Source organism: Varanus komodoensis, unplaced genomic scaffold, assembly GCF_004798865.1.
Source record: "Varanus komodoensis strain SLA01 unplaced genomic scaffold, ASM479886v1 scaffold4, whole genome shotgun sequence".
NCBI lineage: Eukaryota > Metazoa > Chordata > Lepidosauria > Squamata > Varanidae > Varanus > Varanus komodoensis.
Genome location: NW_025335941.1, coordinates 9,380,836 through 9,405,831, shown reverse-complemented (window position 1 = coordinate 9,405,831; position 24,996 = coordinate 9,380,836). Strand labels below are relative to the sequence as shown.

The window sequence follows — 24,996 nt, the reverse complement described above, 5'->3', positions numbered from 1 at the left end:
GTCATGGTCCTACTCTGTTCAGTTCTGGTGAACTCTTTGCTACAGCTTCTCCTGATCAAGGCTGGCACAGGCATAGCTGCCGTGTGCTTTGCTGCAACAGGGAAGCGAGAAAATGCGAGACATCCCTCTCCCCTGCAAAATCAGTTGTGGAAACCATGTCTGTAGACCTTCAGTGTGGGATCCAGCCACTGGTAATCATAAGCAAGTCAAATGAAACCTATCAGGCCTCATGAGAGGTGGGAAGTGGCACATGTCTACTCACTTACTCAACTATGTGGTCATGTAGCTTCATGCAGCCCCACCCCCTTTATCTTTGTCTGAATTAACTCCTTAGGAAAATAGGATCCCTCCCTCACCCTGTTGAGTAATGTAATTAATTGTAATGTGTGAAATTTTGTAAAGCTGCAGATGAAAGAACACGATGTAAGAACGAACGGTTATTTGGGTACCACCCTTGAAGAGTCCTTGCAAAGCTTGCCAGGTCACTGGCAAAGCGGTTAAAATGGCACACAGTCTATGAGTAAATACAGATAAAGTCAAGTTCCCACAGCCTTTCCACTTTGCCCTCAGGGATTCTGTATGAAGGCATCCATTGGAGTTAATTTGTTTTGCTGTTTGCACTGAGCATTGAACATTAGAATACAGCAATCTGAATAGACTGCAGCAAAGAGTTGCTATTCAGAATCACTTACATGCAAATTGTTATATAAGCTTAATTGAATTTATTCTCATAGGAACCCTGTTACACCTTGGAGTTCTCCTTTTATAGATGTGGAACTGAGGTCAATAAGGGTTCACTGCATGGAGGCAGTTCACAGAGTTCATGGCTGAGCAGGGGCTTTCAAAACAGTATTTTCAAGGCCACATCCTTTAATGGACCACCCTGACTCTCACTGAAGCGCTACTCAAAGTTCCAGTGAAAGGATCTCCAAAGGCACTTTCACATATATACTAATGAAACAAGTGATCTGCTAGACCTCATAAGTGCAAATATCAACTCTACCTTGACCTTAATGCTCATTTGCATTACAAATATCTCTTTCCCTCCATGTTTCTACTTCTGGTGCAACAGTCATGCATTAAAAGAAATAGAAAGAGAGTGATTCAAAGATAGAACAAAACCCCGAACCCTTGATTTCCTAGGTCTTAAGATTAAAAATACACATTTTTGGATTTGTGGAAGTGCTATCACAGATGACTGCCATTCTATTAGCCCTACCCCTGTGTCTGAACAGATGCTTTATCCACACATGTTCAGCAGACAAAACTGTCCCTATCAGCTTAACTCCACCAAATAGGGCATCACTTTTTACATTTCTTCCTGTCAGGCTGCTGTCAAAGGCATCAGAGTGGAAGAAGGAAAGGAAAGGAAAGGAAAAATTGGCCATCTAATTAATGTTCATTTAACAGTTGCTTATTGTCAACTGAGTGCTAATAGGAATTACTGAGAATAAATCAACACAAACCATTTGGCAGGAACTGTTATCAATCAAAACTGGAACTGCAAGACAGCAGGAGACTTGTTGCAAGCAGCTGTGAACTATGGTCCTAATGAAAACCAAGTTATAAATGTTTGAAATGAATAACAGGGAATTTTTAAAATCAAAGCTTAGTTTCAGAGGTTTTGGGATCACTTATTAATAGTTGAGTTTAACCAACATGTGAAAATAATTTAAGGGTCATATAAAACCTGAAACATTTAATAGCATGTTGTATTTGTTTCTGTGGTATGTTGATCATACAATTCAGGCACAAGGCCGTCAGTCAGGAAAAGATTGGCTGGCATAAGATGCAATCCTGTAGCTGTTTAGACAGAAGAAAGGCCTAAAGGCCCTGTCCTAAGGTTACATAGTCTCATCTTCAGCAGAACTGGGTTGCAACCGATTTTTTTCCTTAACCTTTTTCTGGCTATGTTTAGCCCATGTCTGTTGTAGACAAGACAAGGCATAAAAATGAAGTGTTAAAGAAACTATTAAAAGGTTTATCTGCCCCATCACCACTAAAGAGATGCACTCTCTTCTTAAGTTACTCCTTAAGAGAATGCATACAACTTAGTCTGGTGTCTCAGCTTAGACCATTCCACCTTGGGTGATTCCACTGCTACCCTAGTGACCCTGCTACCCTAGGGTGACCCTAGTGAAAAAGCCTGGCCTCCTAGCAGCTTTGCTCTCAGCTTCTTTGCCACTCACAAACCCCTATTAAGATGCACATCCAGGAGTGGAGCAGACCCCATATGCTGCTGCAGAAGGTGGTTAACAGAACCACAGGAGAAGGCTTCTTCCTACAGCGACCAAGGAAAATAAATCTTCATAAACTGACAAAACAAATATAATGTTTATACAACCCAGTATGCCCTGGTGAACTCCATCTGATCAAGGCAAACATTCAGTAGTCACAAACATACATATCAATTGAGTGCAGGCAAGTCTGGAATGGTATAGACTTCTTGCAATCAGGAGAAGTGTCACATAGAAACATAGAAACAGAGCGAGTCAGAAGGGGTCTCCCGGGTCATCTAGTCTGACCTCCGGCACCAGCCGGCTCCACTCACGACATGCCCACATGGACATCCTGTATTATCCCAGGGTCCTGGTACTGCCAACACACCTCCTCCTAGATTCTAGGATAATTGGGAAGTAGTAAAAGATGCCATACAATTGTCTGAATACACCAAGGAAAGACTGGTGTAGATTATCAATCAACAAGCAATTGAAAAACTCACACACATCCCTTCTGCTGTAGAGACATCAAGAAACATCACCCAGGCAACTATGGGGACGAATGAGACACTTGCAAGCTCCAGTTTGAAAAAGAAAGTCAAAAGGCAAAGGAGCAAGCTAAGGATTTTATTAGTGTCTACCTACATTCTAGGAGCAGGAGAAAGGAGTAGAAGAAATAGCTGCCCCAGAACTTTGGTAGAAGGTTGTGTCAACATCCTTATCTCAAGGAAGATTCATGGTGACTAGTAGCTGAGGCCCCTTGGCCAGCAGGCTTCACACTGTAGTTAAGTTTAACACCTGCTTTTATGGCTATACTTACAGGCCAGTGTTGAACAATGTGGACAGTTCACACAAAGTCATCACAGTCATTGATCTCAATATTCAGCCCCTTTTCAGTAGCATTCTTCTCTTAGAGTTCTCATTTCTCCGTCAATAGGCAGAATGACACAGGAGGGAAATGCGGAAAAATCAGGGGAGCATCAGGGAGGCGTTTGTGCACCATGTGCCCTGCCTGATGCTCCCTCAAGCTGCCATGCTGCTCTCAGGTGGGGTCGAGGATGCTGCGGAATCCAGTAAATGAATTGGGGTACATGCAACTTCCAGTACGTGAAAATGGGGTGGGAATGGGAACTGTCTTATCCCTTGCTTTAGCTAGCAAGATACCATAAGTTGGCTCTGCTTCCGCCCAATCTTCTTCATAATTATGAGATTCTTATTAGATTATATGATTTCATCAGAAGGATTTTTATCAGATGTTTAGGTTTTGTAATATTTTTCCCCGTGTGTTTTGGAAGTGCCACTTCTCAGACAGCTCCTACATACTTCCCTTCCTGGGAAATACCACATGGAGATACTTTTCCAGCAACAGTGAGTACAGCCTGCTTGCCAAAGTCTTCACACTGCAAAAAGTGGGTAACATTTAGCCTTCTTACAGATCTGTTTTGGAATCCCACCTGAAGCTGTAAGAATTTGGCAGGAGCTACAGCATGCCAGTGCTTAGCTGGATTATGGTGGATTAACCATGTTGTATGTCTTTATCTGATGACAGGTTTGACAGCTGGCTTTCTTCTCATTTAAAACTCCCACCCAACTACCTTTCCTGGTACCCTGGGAATTACTCAGATGACAGCAAAAGTTGGCGGCCAGTCGAGATCTCTAGATTAACTACCAAATACCAGCATGACCAATCTGACAAGAGAATTTGTGTTTCCCTCACCCATGCTAAAAGCTGCAGCATTGAGCATGCCTTATGGAAGACAGAGAGATTCCAGAAATGGCTAAAGACAAAACGCCTCACCCCTCTTCTGGTCCAGGTTAGTATATAGGCTCCTGAAATATGTAATTTATGCCCAGAGTGTTCGTATTTAAAATAGACTTATGAGAGGCCTTTCTGCACAAGTTTGTTCCTCCATTATGCTTACTCTCAGTTTCATCACAGAATTAAGATCAAAGGGTTACATAAGTCGTGTAACCTTTCCTGTTTTTCTCAATATAACCTGTAGGTGTCACTGTGGTACAGCAGAGTAGCACAGATATTTAGCCAGAAAATGCATTTCCTTTTGTTTTCAGGGACAATACTGGATTTACCCTACTCTAAATATTCAGCAAAAATGCTGTTTCAAGACAGAATTGAAACTGGAGACACTGGGGAAACCTGTAAACAACATTGTCTAAGGAATCTGTAAACAACCATGAATTAGTGCACAATGAAAACCCCATGCAGCAAAGTTCTATTTATTGGGAAACAAACATTTTATCACTATGGGGTTTTCATGCCCCCTGCACACAAGAGAGAGAGAGAAGAACATACTACACCAATGAAACGACAAAATATTATATTAGTAAATGCAAATTTTTTGCAAACCAATTTATATGTAGATATGTAAATTAAGAAATAATGGATATAATTTAAATAGAAAACCAGTGCATTTCACCTTTGTTTGGAGGACTGTGCCCAGGTGACCTGTGTACCTTGCCCAGTCAGGTGCTGTTGTTGGGCAGTTTCAAGGCTCAGCTCTTCTAATGGTTTTCTATCTTTATATCAAACATGAACTGAACAGTCTTTGAAAGAGGAGATACCTTCAAAATAGAGAACAGTTCTATGGCGACCCTTCAGTTATGGGATTTTCTTCTGCAAAAGAGGTCATGTGGCCATGGTAGAAGTGGTACACTAGCTAGGGCTGGTCCTCCATCAACCAGAGAGTGAGGGTGAGGTAGTGAGGGTGCCAGAAGCAAACTCCATTTCATTCCTGTAGTTATGATAGTGCTATGGTTTCAGTGAGTGCTAAATCGAACATGCTCAGAGCATTTCTTTTACACCCTGGAATGGGAAGCAGTTCTATTCTTATTACTGCTGTTCCAACATAGTATGAATCTAGAAGCAATTTTAAAGCATAGAGTACTGGTTACAGTCCTGGCAAAAAGATGGGGAAGAAATGGAGGTAGTGACCGATTTTATTTTCCTGGGCTCCAAGATCACCGCAGACGGGGACTGCAGCCAAGAAATTAAAAGACACTTGCTCCTGGGGAGGAAAGCTGTGGCAAATCTAGATAGCATACTAAAAAGCAGAGACATCACCCTACCAACAAAAGTGTGTATAGTCAAGGCTATGGTTTTCCCAGTTCAATGTATGGCTGTGAAAGTTTGACCATAAGAAAGGCTGAGCGCCGAAGAATTGAGGCCTTTGAATTGTGGTGCTGGAGGAGACTCCTCGAGTCCCTTGGACCACAAGGTGATCAAACTGGTCAGTCCTATAGGAGATCAACCCTGACTGCTCTTCAGAAGGCCAGATACTGAAGATGAAACTCAAATACGTTGGCCACCTAATGAGAAGGAAGAAGAAGGGGATGGCAGAGAATGAGGTGGCTAGATGGAGTCACTGAAGCAGTTGGTGTGAGCTTGGGTGTACTCTGGGGGATAGTGGAAGACAGGAAGGCCTGGAGGAATGTTGTCCATGGGGTCGCGATGGGTCGGACACAACTTCACAACTAACAACAACAACAAAAACACTCCATATTGTGCATATAACTACTTTTATGGAACAATCTTGTGCATGTTTAAACGACAACAACAACAGACCTATAGCTCCCAGCATTCCTCAGCCAGGATTCCCCAGGACTTTTGCTTTTTCTTTCACCTTTAATAAGTCAGTTGACTTATTTGTCAGGCCACCCCTCTGAATCTGATTAGATATCAAACATCTCCTCATCATGTGTCAAGGCAAAGCAGGCACCCGCTTTACCAAGTGTTACAGCTACACTGTGCAAAGCTGGACCAAGAAATGTTGCTGCTTGAACTGGAACAGCAAACCTTTCACCTATCCACAAGCCAAGGTGCAGAGAATCCAACGCTGCTCAAGTTATTTGGATGCCTGAGACAAGCCCACAAAACCCTCTTTCTAGCAGTAAAAATACAGAGTAATACAGTAAATAACTAACCATCTGCTGCCCTTTAATGACACCCAAAGTCAGCAGCTGGGGTAGCAGTCTCACTTTGACTAATAGTAGGGCCTGCCCTGTGGTAATTCAACAGCTAGTAAATGGTTATCTGCTCACTGCAGTTTGGACTGCATTGCAAACACTTAGAGAACCACTTAAAGACGTGCTTTAAATTGTGGTAAACAAAATATAACATAAGCCTATCAAATAAGAAGCAAATAGTTGTTCCAGCCTATATTCTGAATAATTGCTGTCTTTGAAGTCAATGCATCTGTTTGAAGTTTACAGGCTAAGTTACATAATAAGCTACTGCGATGGGAGATTGGCTGTGACTTTGAGTCAGGCATGTGGAACAAGCTGACTATGGGCTTCTTCCAGACCTGTAAGAACACTCCTGTCACATAGCAAGTTTCTGTGGAAGCCGCAATGGACTGCATAATCCCCTAGACCCACCCCTAGCTGTTGGTGCCAGCAACTTCCCCAGTGGGCAACACATCACCTGCTGCTTCAGCAGCACCAGCATTACTCTGTGGGTGTGTCGCGCCAAAGCAGGGCAGTGAAGGACCTCCAGGGCACAGCGCACACGAGAAAGAGGGCCATGCCACAATTCCATGGTGTCAGAGACTCTCCAGTGGCCTAGCGCCCAGAGGCAGCAGACCAGGGCTCTCGGGTTTCTTTAATCTCTTGCCCATCTATAGTGATGCCTGTCATGCAGAAGGAAACCTGTTGGCCCTTTTATTGAATTCCTCCAGAGTCACATAGGTGGGGTGAAGAGAGATCTTGCGTTCCATGCACAGTTCCTGCTGCTCAGGATAGCTGATGGGCAGCTGCTGTCTCCAAGGAGCAGGAGCAAAAGACTAAGGCGATGAGAACTATGTGGGGCACAGATACAGCAACAAAGCCGCGGGGGGGGGGGGGGGGGGGCAATGCTACAAACAGGTTGGGAAGGAAAATGTAAGCAGCAGTACAGAGTAATGGCGCATAGGCCACAGCTGAATAAGTACCAAATGAAGACATTCTTCTTCCCAAATCTAGAATGCTGCTTTGTTTTCCCTGGAGAAAGCCAGCTTTCACTGGGTTGAAAGATGCCAGGTATTATTTGCACTGGAGACAAAGTGCAGCAAGAAACATGGCAAAGTATTAGAGCCGAGGACAAAAGGGGTAGTTTTGGGATTTGAGAGCTAAAACAGCAGAGTTGTACATCCAACTGCATTCCTATGAATAACATCACTGTTGCTACAGCTCATTTTTCCCCTGAAAAAAAGAAAAAAATGCAATGCAATACATGATGCATTAACTGTATAGATACGTACTCAGAGGTAAGTTCCACTGAGTTTAGTGTGTCCAGTTTCCAGGTAACTGAATATACAATTGCAGACTTAGTGACCCAAATCAATGAACCGATGTGTGAACAAAATCAGGTATAAAACGTATGTTATAGATATAGGAACTAAGGAGCAAAGTAACATCCCATAGAATTTAAAGATCCTCCCTTCCCAATTGGTTTTTGAATTGAGGTTCAGAATAGTCAAGAACATCTATCTATGTGATCTTTGCCTGTTTTGAATCATATATCTGAAACCTACCACTATCATTCTATAGAAATTCAGTTTAAATGTGCTTTTATTTAATCCAATCCAATGCCAAGAGGCTGTTGTCAGTAGGCCCCTGCTGGGGTTTGGGTTCTTTGCAGGTGCCCAGTCACACCCGCCCTTCAGGCTGTGTGTGACTGGGCGACAGTTTGCACTGGAGCTGTGGCTTGAGCTGGCACACACGTCTTCCCAGTTCCACCTAGGATGGGTTTGACAGTGAAACGCGGTGTCTTCTTTTGCCTTCTTTTTGGGTGATGCATTTCTTTTGGTGATGTGTAAATGGCCACCCTACCAAACATCCCTGATGTTTATATCTAAAACCTGGTATACTCTGCCTGTCAATACAGATATTCCATTTAGATGCCATACCAACTATCCATTCAATGACATGTCTGCTGCTCCAGTGAGCTGGGGCCACGGGCAACCCCACTGGAGGGTGCAGGTTCTGCTGCGGCAGAGCCTACTGGTACTGGCTACAACCCAGAGTAAAACAAACCCAGTCTTTCCAGTTCCCAGTGGCTCTTGGTCCCTTGGAGATGACCGGTGATGGATCCACTGGGACCTTTTGTGCTGCCTCGCTTTGCAGCCCACCTATGACCTTAGGGAAGCAGGCTGTACTCAGCAAGTTGCATGCGCCCTGGGTGCTGCCATAGTTAGATGGGGCACATCTCCAGTCAGCCTTCCCCCTTTCACCCCCAAGGCACACGATCTGGGTTTTGGTGAAACAACATAAAAGGTGTATTAAGGATGTGAAAAAGTGCAGATAGGAAAAGGTCGATCCTGGGCACAAAACAATACACAGTTTAAAGAGGTAAATCAGTTTCAGTGTACAATCAATGCGCAGTTCAAAGCAGGAGATCAATGGCAAAAATAAAAGAAAGAAGCTATCTGCCTAGCTTGATCCTTGAAGACCCATTATATCTGCAAGTACATTTTCCTAAGTGTATCAGGTCTCCCCACCTTTGACTGGGAAGAAACCATACCTGCATGCCTGTACTGGAAAAACCTTGGGCAATCTCTCCATGTGCCTTCCTTATGCCCCCTTACATCCTGGGAGACCTTTTCCTGGCACTTGTGCCTGCAGGAAAAGCACCCCAATTGCCTTTTCCACTGGAGTGTATCTCCTCTGGTTCCCCTCCACTGGCTTGGCTAGAGATTTCAGAGGAATTCCTTGTGTTGTCTCTGCTGACTATTCAGTAATAGCTCATTTCCAGCTCTGAGATGGATTTTAGGAGATTCCTATTGTTCAGTCACCTGCATAGTTCACTGTTGAATAGATTGGCTAAGTGGCAGCACTTGGCCTATAGGATCCTTCAGCCAGGTCATCTGCATTGCAAAGATAGCATCAGGTGGCCTGGCCTTTTGCCTAAGCAGAGCTCTGCAGTTGTTTGCAAAATGGAGGGCTCTGGTGCTTTGACCTGCATAAGATGGAGCCTGCATCGTCTAGCTGAGTGGGCTACTCCGGGCTGACCATAACAACTGAATATTTATTCATTTATGCAGGCTAGGAGAACAATATCAAAATTAGACATTTGAAATTGCAGCAGCTCTATATTAAGATAAGCAGGTCAAACACAGTTATAAATCTAACCTCATTTCCTTCAAGAGAGGGCTCATTATCTGCATGAAATAAAATGAAAAATGGAAGACAACAAAAACAAAGATTGGCAGAAACAAAGCACTCTTATATTGATTTTTGTAAAGCTGTGTATCATATCAAAATTAATTGCATATTTATTATATGATTTTTAAATAAGTCAGTTAGATTTTGTAAGACCATGCTTATTATGACTGAATAGCTTAGAAATTTATGGCATTAGGCGTTTCCTTGGATTATGTCACATTTTAATATATATTTATGTATATTTGCATGGTTATGATAGTTTGGGTATATGGACTTAATTCTCGTACGTATTTCTTATTTGCATAGAATATGATGGAATCTGGATTTAGAATTGTTGTGTACACAACCTAATAGAAAGTAAAACAACATGAACAGATGGCCATTTAGGCTACAATCCCAGGCTCATTTACATTGGAGTAAATGCCATCAAACTCAATGAAATGCCTTGTGTAAATACACTATAGGATTTCACTGTATCCAGTCACCTACATTTCTATTTTGTAAACCAAGGGTTTTCACCAACGGACTTTTAGAGAACAGTCCCAGGAGTCATTGTCAAAGAAGAACACACTCACCCCACACAGCCTGCTTAAACTGAGATAGATCCGCACTCTGTGTTATTTTAATTGGAAAGCAAAGACAAAATTAAAAACTTTTACCTAGAATCCACTCTTTCAGATTTCCCCCCACCTTACTATTTACAATGGTACAGCATGACTTCCAGTTCCTACTGGTCCCCTACCGTCCTCCACAAGATGGCAGCATGGAACATTTCTCTCGAGCTTTGCTGGCAAAGTGAAAGTGCCGCCGTGCAAGTCGTAAGGGCCAGGGAAGCTCTCGGATTCCTGGGACGAGCATGGGATTCGCAAGAGAAGAGCAGCATTACTTCAAATCGAGGACCGCAAGAATCTTTTTTATCCAGAGAACGGAAGCCTGCTTAAGTAGAGGGTTTGGCACGTCATTTTTGTCTTTTCTACAGGAATACACACTCCCTGCAGCTTAGGTGAGACGTTTGCTGCAGCTCCTGTCTGCACCCGTCTTGTCCTGTGCATTTTGGATGCAATCCAGTCGCTGTCAGTTGTCCTGTGCCACACAAATATCTCCCAAAGTGCAAAATCTTCCATGCACACATTGCTCTTCGTTTGGGCCCTCCCTTGTATAGGAATTGATCCCATTTCTCTCATGGGCTGAAGTTTCCTCTTTGCAGAAGGGGCCAGCTAAACTTCTGTGCAGGCCAAACATTTTCTGGAAGAGACAAAGGCATTATGCCAGCTTTTGAACAGGGAAGAAATCATAGAATTAGGGACATCCACATCCTGGATGGAGTTTGGCTGAAAAGAAGATATTTTAATCAGTACAATGTAGGGGGTTTGTTGTTGCTATCTGCATGTTGTTTGTTTGATTGTTGTTCGTTTTTCATGTATTTGTTATCATTATGCCTTAATGTTCAGTAAATAATGGTATATATGGAGTTAGAATAGCTTACAAATGCTAATTTTCCTGATTACTTTTACTATTCCTAATTACTATTTCCTGTTCACTGCTACTGTTATACTGGATGAGTTTGTTTAAACAATAGATTTGGTGACAAACTGATAAAGATAGCTTTGTGTGGTCAATACTCTGGGCAAGGCCAGCCTACATTTTGAAGTTCAGGCTCCCAAACTGAATTAATCTATTATTTATTTAGTTTTATAACTCATGTTATGCCACAGGCTTTATGCTATCAGTTCCAGAGTGATATTGTCAGGGATCAAGTATATTTTTGTATATTTCATAGGCAGAATGCTTTTTCACCTTTGGAGAGCAATCCTGTGCTCTTCTCCCCTGAAGGAACTCCGTAGCTGGGACTTGCTTAAGACTTCCTGAGTTTGAGCATTTTTCTGTAAAAGAGGGCACATGGCCACCTACCCTTCTTGGAAACACTGTTTTCTACTGACATCATCTAAATAGAGAGAAAACTCCCAACCCAAAATAGAAAAAAACAAAGCATCAAAATCAGTGAGTGGGCTCAGCTACATCCGGTATTCCCAGATCTCTGCTAAGGCAGGAAGAGCAGCTCTAAATCACAGTATAAAAGAGAAGCCAAAAAAAGCAGCTGTGTCCAATGTGAAACTAGTGAAACCTAAAAAGGAATTACATGTAAGTAAGTGAGGGAGTGCTTGAGAACCCCCTCCTTTCCTTTCCTTTCCTTTCCTTTCCTTTCCTTTCCTTTCCTTTCCTTTTTGCAGTAACTCACAATTTAACAGTATCAAATAGTGTCTTTTCCAGAATCTGTTAAATGCTTCAGATTATTCATTCAACCTTCAAAAAGAGACATTTGGGATTGAATGAGACAATGTATGCAATGGGCTTCCATGGGAGGTGGTTGAGGCCCCATTGGTGAGGATGTTCAAGGATAGGTTGGACATGCACATGGTGGGCATGTCGTGAGCAGAGTCAGCTGGAGCCAGGGGTCAGACTAGATGGCCAGGAGGCCCCTTCTGACTCCCGTATCTTACTCTGGAGACGAAGAGCAAGATCATCTGCACTATTACATTCACACTCACTATGTACAAGTAGGAAAACTGGACAGTAAAGAAAGCTAACCAGAAGAAAATTGATGGAATCTAAAACATGGTGCTGGAAGAGGGCTTTGGAATTGCCCTGAACCAACAGAAAGATGAACAAGTGGGTCCTAGAGCAAATCAAGCCAGAAATTTCCCTGGAAGCAAAAACAGCAAAAATGAAACGGTTGTATTTTGGGCTAGAGGTTGGACAAGCCCATTTGGAATCCATTCCTCTAGCATCTGTGGACTTCCTCTTGTGCTTGGCCCAGTTCTGTCCTGCAAAGCAAGCCACGCCAAGAGGAAGTCCATAAACTCCCTTGGATCCCAATGTGTACAACTGGCTACCTTTCTGGTCAGGGGAGCCACTCAAAGAAGGACTGTAGGAAGCGGGGGAAGGGTGCCGTGAGGGGCTGCATCAGGAGCCATTCCCAGTAGCCCACCTTCTCCCCCACCCAGTCAGCTGCTGGCAGCAGCACTGGGCATGGAAGAGGGGCACTGCTGCTGCACGTGCCCCACGAATGCTGGAAGTGCTGACCAGGAACTTGGACTGTGGCACTGCTGTGAAGTCCAGGGAGCTGAGCCCAGGGAATCTGACAGATCCCCAACCCCGAAACTGATTCCTTTCCCATGCCTGCTTCGAGCGCATCATGAGAAGGCGGGACTTGCTGGAGAAGCCAACAATGCCAGGGAAAGTTGGAGACAAAAATAAAGGAGGGGGAGGCACAGCTATGAAGGACATTTTGGAGAGCACCTTATTCATAGAGCTGCCATAAGTTGGAGAAGACTTGACTGCATATAACAACAAGATTATTAATGTGTACAGAGCCTGATGGCTGTATGTTACCTCCCACAGTAAAACAAGTAAGCCTATGTACACTAGGTGCTGGAGAACAGGGACAGGAAGACGCTCTTGCAATAGTGTCCTGCTTGTGGATTTCCTGTGGAGAGCAGGTTGTTCACTGTGGGAGCAGAATGCCAGGCTAGATGGACTCTTGCTCTGATCCAGCATAGCTCTTACTATGTTCTTATGTCAATTCAAAGTCATAATATTCCCAGAATCAAGCTGTAAATCACTGTTCCCTTGGTTTATTACCCACAACAGAAAGTAGGCATTCTCTGACCTGGTAATCCTCTCTCACTGACAACCAGGCAACTGCAAATAGTGCATTTCATAGAGTGCCATTCTTAAAATGCTAACTCCCATTTCCACATCAAGGCAGTTGTACTTCCTTGATAGCTGCTGCTTCTCCTGTGCAGTTTTGGATATAGAGGAGACCTGACAAAAGTGCTTGGGCTCAAGTAATTTTCTTTTATAGTGCAAAGAATTATGACAAACCTTAACATACTTGAATCAAAATGACAGACCATGAAATAATGTTTTTCACTTTACGCTGCCTGCCCTGCCTAACTCATCTATCAATTGAGTGGGCTGCCACAATGATTATTTCATCTGTCACAATGAAAATCTTCATTACAAACTACAAATGTTCCAGCACTGAAAGCCTTTCTGGCCCCGGAGACAACCTAGATTTTATCTCTGAGCGTCTATGCAACTCATGATGGAATCAAGTGGCCTGTGTTAAAAAACAAAAAACACATCTGTGCCCTCAAGCTGCATGCATTTAAATTTCCAGGAGTCATCACTTCCAACAGATTATTTTTTGTCCCAAAATCAATACTTAGGAATAACATCTTTCTACAAAAATTAGATTAGTTTTATATGTAGTTTCTCATGCCAAGCCAAAAGTTTAATACTAGCCACAAACAATAGTGGGTCCTAAAGTTTCTGGGTGCAGTCATGTCAAGGGATGTGAGAGGAATGTATCTTGGAGGTGGGAACCCACTGGGTTCCCTGGGCTTGACTCCCCAGACTCTGGCCTGCTTTCTCGTGGCCATGAGCCCGACTTCCTGGCAAGCGAGCGGAGTGTTCCTATGGGCACCCGCCAGGAAGTGAGCCTGCACAAATGGCGTGCAGATGGCGACCCTCTTCCACGCGTGTGACTTGCAGCCTTGGTGTCTGCTCCACTTGCTGTGGAAGAAGTTTGCTGGTTGTGGAAGCAGAGTTCTGTGAGCATTTGCAGATTTTGTCTCAGCTCAGCTTGCTTCCTAAATGAGGGCCAAGCCCAAGCAGCAGTCCGAGAGAGAAGAGGGCTGGATTTTGGAGAAGATTGTCACACCCCTAATTCATGCATCATGCTTAGCACATCCTGATAAGAAGCCAGGGTAGGTTTGTTACCATGTGAACAACCCACTGTGAGTCAGACCATCTATTGGCCCCGGTGTGGATTGTTGGCCCTTCATCTCTTGATCCTCCAGTGGGTATCCCAAGGACAGTGGGATTAATGAGCTGTTCCCGCTCCCCACTGCCATCATGAGGCAGTTTGGGTTTGTCATGCCTTGTTCTCCTTTACACTTCCCTTCTGGAGACCCAGGTGGCTTTTTTGACACCTATGAGCAGCCACTTCAAAGGGCACATTAGAGAGGTGACTCCAAGCGTGGTATCCAGAACCGGATGCAGGACTCAAGATGGGGCCTAGCTAGGGGGAACCAGAACCTCGCACAATTGGAAGCTATATTCTATTACTATGGCCCACAATAGCATTTGCTCTTTTGCATTGGGGAGGGGGGTGGGGGGGCAGGCTCATATTCAGCTTGGGCTCTGCAACAATTCCAAGGATGTTCTCACTTGTAGTGTTGTTGAGCCAGGTAACCACCATCCTGTAACTGTCCATTTAGTTCCCCTTGCCTACGTGTGCAACTTGGCTTTTCTTGCTATTGAATTTCATGCCGTCCCTTTTAGCCCAGTGCTGCCGCCTAGCAAGATCACTGTCTTTGGGGTATTAGCTATCCCACACCAAACTTGTGTCATCTGCAAGTCTGATCAGTACTTCTTGCATCTCCTCATCCAAATCATTAATAAAAATGTTCAAGAGCAGTAGTCCCAGAACTGAGCCCTATGGTTTCCCAATTGTTACCTCTCCCCTGTTTGAGAAGGTGCCACTGATGAGGCTTGTTAAGTCCAATTCTGTGGCCAACTGCAGATCCAGTTGATAGTTGCTCCATCTAGCCCAGCTTTAGGTAGTTTGCTGATCAGAATGTCATGGAGCACTTTGTTGAAAGTTTTACTGAAGTCAAAAAGTATTATGTTCACAGCATTCCTACAGTCAACAACAACAAATCACCTGGCAAGATTTGTTCTTGGTAAACACATGTTGGCTTCTAGTAATTACTTCATTGTCTTCAGGTGCTTACAGGTTGCTTTCTTTATTATCTGCTCTAGAATTTTTCTGGGGACTGAGGTCAAGCTAGTGATCAGTAGTTCCCAGCTGCACTTTTTGAAGATAGGGGCATTAGTGCTCCTCCAGCCATTTGTCACTTTACCCATCCTCCATGATTTCTCAAAGATAAGAGAGCTCCTTGGCCAGTTCCTTTATTACTCTAGATGCAGTTCATCAGGCCCTGGACATTTGAACGCATTCAGAGAAATTAGGTATTCCTGGACCATTTGTTTATTAATCTGAAGCTTCAATCCCATTACTTCAGTTTGTACTTTTTTTTTTTTGGCCAGCTGGTGTGGGAAAAGACTGAGCCACAGTAGGAATTGAGCTCTTGGACCTTTCAGGTGTAGAGGGGAGGGGGATCTGTTAGCAGACTTGTCCTCCACATTGAAAAATTGAAACACATTTTTCCCTTCTGCCTTTTACTGTGCATGTACCTGGGGGGATTTTTTGTTGTTGTTGGTTTTAGCACCCCTTGCTAAGTTGATTCTCAGCTTTAGCCTTCCTGATCTCATTCCTGAATTTTGTGCTCCTTGCCTGTACTCTTCTTTTGTAGCCTGGCCTTCCTTCCACTTCCTATGTGTGTCTTTTTTTAAGGTTGCCTAGTGGGCAACAGGAGTTACGTATAAGGATCTTCGGGGAGATTTTCGCACTGCTGTCCCTCGCCTAGCAATCCCAGTGATCAGCATACAGACTGTGCTTTCCTCTCTGGTGCTGTCCATATTGGAATTTCTGCGGGGGAGATTGGGGTATTGACAGTGTGTATGGGGGCTGAGGGACACTCAAGAAAGACTGCTGTTAAGGCCATGTCAGGGCAGGTTTGCATGTGAAGAGCCATCGGTCATTCTGACTTAGAACCAGAGAAGGCAACTACTGTACATCAGCGCATAGCTTACTTTTTTGGATGGCTCATGCAAAGCAAGAATGGTAGCAATATTGGGACAATAGGCTCTTTGTCAGCCCTGGGGCCTTGACAAATGCTCAGACATACTACCCAATAGTGCAAATTCTGCCAAAATTCCTCCCATTATTACTATCATGAATTATTTACCATATTTCTGTTTCCATTAAACACTTGCATGTTTCTTTCATAAATACTTCTCAACTGTCATTTAAATTTAAAAATAAAATGTAGCAATAAATAGAACATTTATCCACAAATTCTATCCTGTACTTGCTTCTTCAGTTGCTCTGTTGAATGAGGACAGCTGTATTCATTTTCAAGCTCAGGGCTTAAGCATGCAAAGTGAACATACGCAGCGCACCCACAGTCTAAGAGCTCCCCTTTCCCCTCTTTCTTTCCTTCAGGGCCTGCGTACACCACTGCTCTATTGCCCATCACAACGGCTGTTGGACCGAATAGTGCGGCGATATGCAGAAGTGTCAGATGCCGGTAGCATCTACATGGACCATTTCACAGACCGGGATAAGCTGCGACTCCTCTACACGCTGTCAGTTAATACACATCCCATCATGTTACAGGTATACATTCATCAGTTGTCAGTGAAATCCTTCATTCTGAGATCCCGTTTCAAGTCATTTGACCAAAGGCAGCAAGAATACACATTGGTTGAAGAGAGGTTGCAGAAGCTTCATCTTCACTGTGGGTTGCAGAGGGCTGCAGGAGTACTTGCTCCTACTTGCTTCTTGACAGATGCATAGCCAGGTCTCTTTCACTCCTCTTTCTCACGCCTGCTGCTGTCCAGACTGGAACAGGAAGCAGGTGCCAGATGGTTAAGAGGAGGAACAACTTTAGTGGCCCCTTGTGAAGTGATTCTTCAGCAGGAACAGAACCATTCCTACCCTTAACTCATTTCTCTGGAAAGCAAGATACTTGGCCAATAGTTCTGTAAAACCAGAATCAGTGCATACTATGCTTTGACTACTTTGGCCACCTAATGAGAAGAAAGGACTCCCTGGAGAAGAGCCTAATGCTGGGAACAATAGATGGCAAAAGAAGAAGGGGATGGCAGAGAATGAGGTGGCTAGAAGGGGTCACTGAAGCAGTTGGTGTGAGCTTGAGTGGACTCTGGGGGATGGTGGAGGACAGGAGGGCCTGGAGGAATGTTGTCCATGGGGTCGCGATGGGTCAGGCACGACTTCGCAACTAACATAACATAACATAATATGCTTTGACTAACTTGATGGGAGTTCAACTGACAAATGGCAGCAGGGCTATTGTTATCTGTAAAACATTAAGTGACCTCTGTGTGTGTGTGTGCACATACACACACATGCACACACAAGAAAAGTTGTAAGAGAAGTGCAACTCAAACAGTTAGACTATGGGCTTATATAATCCACCCTCCCAATTTACAGATACATACCTACTGTATGGTACAGACTGAATGTGTGCATAGCAAGCTAAGCACTTTGAATTGGCTAATGCCAAATCCATGAAGGAGCTAGGTGGCAAAGCTGTGCACAAGCCAATTCATATGGGTGCTGCTACTAAAGCCATTAAGGAACAGAGAGAACAGGTCAGCACAGGCTAAAAAGAGGTGTGAGAGGACTCTCACAGCAGGAGGAACAAAGAAGGAACAAAGCAGAAGCATTTCAAAGCTGAGTGTGAAAGTGATTTGAGATCCCGTTAGTATACTGAATGGGTGCTTAGTGGCATTCCATGCAAATTTCTGGCACTATTTGACAGACAGTAAGCCAAACCAAAGATATGTGCTTGGCATATCTGGGACTTTGGTATTCCAAGTGGAAGCCCGTCCCAAAATAAGTCACCTGTAGCAAGTAGAGATGCCAGGATTTATACATCCAAAAGAAGTGAATTATTACCAAGATAGAGCCTATATGGCAATAATAGTTCACCACAAATGGAACTCCATTAAAAAGAAATGCAACTTATGACCAGCTAGTATGGATCTCCTATAAAAGGAATGTAAGGCTGAGTTTTGTGTTACCAACAGCCAGTCTAGTTGGATGCGCACTTTTATCTGTCTCAGCTGATGAGCTGAACCCATGGGCAGGTTCTTACAGGAGAAAGAGGTTCTTTTAATATGAAAGTACTGATACTGATCTACCCAATCCTTCTTGCTTACTCTTTGTGAATATTGCAAAAAGCAACAAGGCAGTTACAGCAGATATCTGAGAATATCTTTTTCAGAATGCAGGCAAGTTTTGTGCCGAAAACTAAGGAATATCACATGAATGTGGACAAAATGTGGGCGAGATACATTTGTGTATCTAGCAGAGATATAATTGTACTTTCATCCATTTTGACAGCCTTGCAGCAAATGTTATTAGACCTAAGAGATAATTTTTCTGAGCCTACTAAATTAGAAAATAGTGTAAGCAAAATTATATGCACAACTTTTACCTTGACTTGATCATTAATTAACTTCGACCTTCAAATTCTAAGTAGATAGATATGCGAAAGTAAAATAATTTCTTTCTTTTCTTTTCTTTTAACCCAATTAAGTGCCCAAACATCTCAATACAGAACTTGGGCAGGGGTGGGGGGAACAGCATATAATAATGAATAAAAATGTAGGATGTATAAGTCTAAGACATTAGTTTAATAAAAATGTAAGATATCTTCTTATACAGTTCTTTCTGAAGGAACTTCTTCCATGAGATAAGAGCTAGTTATTAATAAGATAGAAAAAGTATTTTGTTAGAAGTGCATGTGGGAGAACATGCTAGCAAGAATAACTTTGGCTATACATGTGATATAGAATTGCCATAAAAACAAGAGAAAAGAGATTCTCTGTGTGCCCAAAACATTTATTCTGTTCAATGTGTTTTGGAAATGCAGCTCCTTCTTCAGGAGATTTATTTATTTATTTAGAAAATTTCTAGGCCACCCCATTCGCCGAAGCCTCGGGGCGGCTTACAAATAAATAAATTAAAATACATAAATAGCAATATAAAATACACGTAACTGTATAAAATAAGTCACCCGGGCCAAAAATCTTTAAAATAAAAATAACATTAACAATTAAAATGACACTTGAATAAAAAGGTCTTCGCCTTTCATGTACATTCCCACATATATGCATTGAGAACTAATGTGGAGTTGTAGGTAGAGCATTGAAATGGGGAGCCAGAAACTGTAGTTTCTGCTGGGCCATGCAGCCAAGAAGGGTGACTCATTGGTTGGCTTTGGGTCTGTTACTCACCCTCAGCTTAACCTTCCTCATCTGATTGTTGTTGTGAGAATAACATGGAGTAGAGGAGAACTATGTAAGCTGCCTTGAATTCCTCACACAGGGAAAAAAGGTGGGCTATAAAAGGTGGGATTATTTAATAATAATAAGTGCAGCAACTAGCAGTTGTCTACTGTTTGCTGAAACTGAGTCAAGAGGATTATGACTAGGTTAGGGATGCGATCTAATGCCTGCTTTTGTAGAAGTAAACCTCATTGATCTCTGCGGATCTGCATCTGAGCAGGCAGGGGAAGAGTGGTGTTAAGACTGAAGGATCTTTTTTTTAAGTGGATGTATCTGCATTCAACTATTTGTGTAAGCAGTTCCATGTCATCAGACCCATTTTGTATGTCCCCTTTGGCAGATTTTTCCTGGAGCAGAAGGGTGGCCATTTCCTAAATACCTGGGGTCCTGCGGTCGGCTGATTATCACAACTAGCACCAGACCTTTGAAGGAATTTTATGGTGTATCTCCTGGTGTAGCAGCAGACCTCGCTCTTCAGCTTCTCTCTATTATGGAGTCCATGAGGAATAATGACCTGAACTATTTCTTCTACTTTATCCATGTGGATGCTGACACATTTGGTGTTTTCAGTGATGGACATCTGTTTATTCGAGATGCCAGTACCCTGGGAGTCATTGACAAAGAGGACACAGGTACACTGCTTCATCTCTGAATAAGCATCTGCCACAGGAGAAAACAAGGCAGGTGAAAATTAGATTAGATTCACCTGTTCCTTAGCTTTAGTCATTTGATGGTAGATAGGTTAATTAAAAGTTTCAGAAGTAGCAATTAGTGGCAATATGTACACAAATACAGAGCTGTCAGATTCTGTGTGATTGTGAGGTTAGAGCACACAACTAAGCTTAAGGGAAAAATCTGTAAGTGCACAGGTGTGAAGATATCTCTGTATGGAGATATGTAAGCAGAAAACTGTTAGCAGCATTACAATGGGAATGTACACATTGTAAACATACCCACTTGAAGCAAAGTCAGGGCTTTTGGTTAATGACAATAACAGCAGCAGCAGCAACATCTGAATTTATATTTCAACATTTATAACAGGGATGTGGCTCTCCAGATACTTTGGCTTATGTCTCCCATTATCCTTCTCCATTGACGACAGCTAATGGGAATTGTAGACGCAAACCACTGGATGTGGTTCTCTAAGGAACTCCCACCGGCCAAAAGTAATTGGAAAGGCAACAGGCTGAAACAGTTTTCACAAGGGGGTGACTGGTGATGCTCCTTTTCACAATATTTTTTATAGCAAGAGAGTGAGGTATTTGGGAAGCGGCAGTGCATTGGGAGGGCCTCACTTTCCCCTTGCCATTTGATAGGTTTCCATTTCTTTTCGAAAGATAAACCAGATCCTGGGTTCTCGGTGCCAACACTGAGAAATGTTGTATACAGAAAAGTCCTCACAAGGCTATCCCTTTGCAGAGTCACATGTTTGGTCGTTCCAGAAATTCCTCCATGTGCAAAGGTAGCATTCCCAGGAATGGGTTGGAACAGAACCTTTCCCTCAGACATGCTGACTTTCCTTATGCAAGAGGCATTGTTTATATAGGAAAAATCCTTTTTTTTTTTTTTTATTTTGGCGGGGGGGTGGGTAGGTATAAAAAGTAGAGGTCTTGGCAGGCACAGCCTGCAGGGTAAAGCTATAGCGGGCTGGCTCTTGTAGACATCCCAGCTACAGGTGAGGTAGCCGTGCCGAGCAGTACCAGCTGCCACCACTGAGAGTAAAATAAGCCCAGTCTCCACAGTCCCCAAGCACTCTCACTCCCGTGGGAATGAGTAGCCAAGGATCCCAGTGGGGTCTCTTGTACTGGGGTTCATGGCAGCCCTCTTGTGTCCTTAGAGGAGCACAGCTTAGGTTACAGGCATTGCTCGGAATGTGATGTGTAGCCATGTTGTTAGATCAGTATTAGTGTGACCGTTACCATGCTATCTGCCCTTGTGAGCCCCTCTCCTTTCGTCCCCAAAGCACTCAGTCTGGGTTTTGGTATAAACAGGGCAAAAGATCATTAGGGATTCAGGCAAAAGTACAGAAGAGAAACGACTGATCAGTTTCAGAGGCCAAGGCAACAAGCAGTCTCAAGTGACAATGCAGTGGCAAATGACAAACAGAAAAAACAGTCTAGCGAGCATGGACCTACATTAAGCTCCAGCCTGAAGATTGGGGTGTCTGTCTTGCACCTGTCTTGCTGCCTGCACCGGGTCTTTCCTCTGCTTAGGAAAGACTACACCCTAACAATTGTGCATCGCTGCAGTCTCCTGCGATGCTTGTGTCAAGCTACGTGGTGGGAAAGGTGCTCACAGCACCGGTACAGAAAGGGAAAAGACCTCCAACTCCCCTTGGTTCCCACCCCTCATCTGGGTGGAACCTGAGTCTGCTGACTGAGCAGTGTTCATTCCCAGTAATTGCTCATTCCTGACTCTGAGATAATTTCTTGAAGATTTCTTTTTGTGTTTCATTGTTTTATTTTTGCTGGGATTTTATCCTGCTTTTGTTATATGCTGTTTTATTATCATGGTTCTACTGTATTTTATGTTTTTATGTTTACCTGTACACTATCTGGAGAACTTCTGTTATTCAGGCGGTCTAAAAGTGTAATAAGTAAATGAATGAAAAAGTGCATAATCAAACTTTTACATTACTTTTTTGTTAGGGAGCCAGATGATGGATCAACAGGAGAAATATAAGGACATATTTAGCTGCTTGGCTGCAGATTGCCAATCTGTCTTGCCTTCCTGTAATTCCGTCAGGTATACTCAGAGCCTCATCATGGTCTGTGAGGAACTTCTGTCTAAGCTCTTGAAGGAAAAGTTTCTGCCTTCTGTGCAGGAGAAGATTGACGGTGCTCTGAAGATCTGTGCAAACAGTTCTCTCACCAACCAAGAGGTTATCAAGGCAGCTCAGGTGCTGGAAGGGATTTTGAAACCTCTGCAGACCTGTGATTCTGATTTTGCCTACCGCTACCCAGATTGCAAATACAGTGCCAAACACTAAACACACACACACACACACACACACACACACAGCAAGAAACATATACCGTACAAGCTGGTTGTTGAAGAGTCTGCTCTGCAAAGAGAGCCTTCAAGAAACTTTCCTAACACACGCTGAGATGGTTGCCACATGGATCATTCCCTCTTTAGGAAACGGCTTAGACAGCAATTCTTTGATAAATTCCACACAACTTTGTTAACTCCTTGCAGGTTATGGGATCATTTGGACACCTCGGAACCTGCCCTGCTGCAGGTCACTTTTCCTTTACCTCCAATTCTAGTAGAAACTTGAAACAGGCATGAACAGCCCCAGCTTTCTCACCTTAACCTGTGTATTCCTCTTATTTCCTTTTGGGCTGATTTCTTGAGATCAGTAACTGCTACCAGAAGCACACTTGGCCCTCACCATCCAGAGGCCTCCATTTCATCTTTTTACATCAGGTGCAGGAAATCATGCTGCTCTCCATTTCAGCTTTCTATCCAAAGCAATTTCACTTGTTCCCATGGGCAACTGATCCTGGATCCTGCTGTTATGATCATTCTTTCCTTTCCATTGAAAGAGAAAAATATTCCAAGCATGCAGAGAGTCCTTTTTAAAACTTTATTGCAATGAAGGGAACAGAAAAAAATGGTTTCCTTCCCATTTTCCTGTTCACATGAGCACATGTCCACATCCCCTTTTTGAACCCTGCTCCCGGCCGCTTCTTTCCCCTCATTGGCTGGGGTACCGGGAGTTTACAATCTTTCCGCCCGCCTACTCCACACTGCTCCAACACCAGCCCTTCTTCCCAATCCAGCCCTGCCCCAGTGGGCTCCAATAGGCTCATTTTGTTCTGCCAAGCTTGTCAATAAACTATCAGGAAGTATTTGGCCCTCCTGCCTACATGCCTACTTTCCCCACACTTTGTGCTATCTGATTTTAACCCCTCTAAGTAATTTTCTTTGTTACCTTTTTAAATCTTTCTACTCCCTTGTTTCAAATCATCCTTTCACACCTATCACTGTGGAGAAAGAGGATTAACTGAAAGGCTTTGCCAGCCACAAAAGAAGTAGGAAGGAGATTTGGTGGACACGTGCTCTTCCAGAAAGAGGGGAAAGGAGCAGCACAGTGATTGTAATGGTTTGATCCTGATAAAATGATGCCCTTACCCTCACTGGGTGAGAGGGGATCAGAAACAGACTTTAGCTCAGGGGGCTTATGCTCCACAGCCTGATGTGTTGCACCACAACTCCTGGAATCCCACCCAGGTGTAGTGTTGTGGTCCAACACTTCTAAGGGCACCAGGATGTAAATAGAAACATAGAAACAGAGCGAGTCAGAAGGTGCCTCCCGGGCCATCTAGTCTGACCCCTGGCTCCAGCTGGCTCCGCTCACGACATGCCCACCATGGCATGTCCAGCCTACCTTTGAAAACCCTCACCGATGGGGCCTCAACCACCTCCCATGGAAGCCCACTCCATACCCTCGGGGTCCTGTCAGGAAGTGCTGAGGATCTTTCCTAAACTTCCCTAGTGTGGCAATTAAAGAGCATGAGAGCTTAAAGGAGGGCCTTACTCAAGTTACTGACCTTATCAAAAAACATGTTTGCTGTGCTAAGAAGAGGTACAAATTATGGAAGAGCACAGAAGGCATGGGTTATGAAAATAGAAGGGCTATTTGCAGGGTGACTTTTATGCTGACTTCCAGTTTTGCTAATGTTTTATTAGACATTCTGAGGGCTTTTCTCCCCTGGCCCCCTGTAGGGCAGAAAATTGAGTTTTATTTCTGAACCTGAAAGAAAAGTATTTTCCAATATTCTTCTATTAGTACTATACCACCTAGAGGTTATCCAGTGGAAAAGCAGGAAAGGCAAAAGTTACGTGGAGCTCATATTGCAGAATCCACAGTATCCCCAGGAGGGCTGAAATGACTCTGAGCCCCTGGAGGGTTTTTGATGGTTCCTCACTTAGCTAGACTGAGCAAGGGTATGGGGCAACTTCCTATGATGTGTAGCATTTATAGAGTGTTCAAAGTATTGCTGTATTGCAGCAACCATAAGAACATAAGAAGTGTCATCTGGATCAGCACTCTCCTGCCCATGGGACCTCCCAACCCTAAAGGGCAGGCTAGTGTTATTTCCATACCACAGATGGAAGGTTGAGGGAACTTAATGTTACAGAATAAATTTTGTCAAATCAAAGTTGAGACAGGAATCAACAGCAAGCTTTAAACTTAATATTACCTGGCATCTTCTTCCTACAAGTAAAACAAAGGAAGTAGTCAAAAATGAAGACAAAACCAGCACCACAATTCCTTACCTTCATTACATACATTTGTTAAGGCTTTTAATCAGTTATTTTCCCTTCTATACACTGCGTTTAACTAATAGTGACTGTTAATTCTAAGAATAGATTCACAGTGAGATTAAATTTAACTGGGGATGTTCTGGCATGGAGCTTACCTTTTTCCCCCTTCACTGCACTAGATTTTAGCCACAACCACATCTTTTTGTATAAGGAACAGGGATTTGTCTTATTCAGATTATTTTTACTACAATGAAAGTTATTATCGCAGATGTATTGCTTTCAAGTTCATCACAGCTGTGGATAGAATAAAACACGTCCCCCCTCACAAATTTATGACGAC

At 43.4% G+C, this 24,996-nt stretch overlaps 1 protein-coding gene across 1 annotated transcript in view; it reads left to right on the top strand.

The window, feature by feature from the left end:
• Positions 1-23,031, top strand: part of DIPK2B (divergent protein kinase domain 2B) — a 28,574-nt gene extending 5,543 nt beyond the window's left edge. Inside the window, exons 2-5 of the mRNA XM_044442703.1 lie at positions 3,769-4,033; positions 16,510-16,683; positions 19,723-20,014; positions 22,031-23,031. Of these exons, the coding sequence (XP_044298638.1) occupies positions 3,769-4,033; positions 16,510-16,683; positions 19,723-20,014; positions 22,031-22,371 (1,072 nt within the window). The 3' untranslated portion in view covers positions 22,372-23,031. The remainder of the gene's footprint in view (positions 1-3,768; positions 4,034-16,509; positions 16,684-19,722; positions 20,015-22,030) is intronic.
• The last annotated feature ends 1,965 nt before the right edge of the window (positions 23,032-24,996 follow it).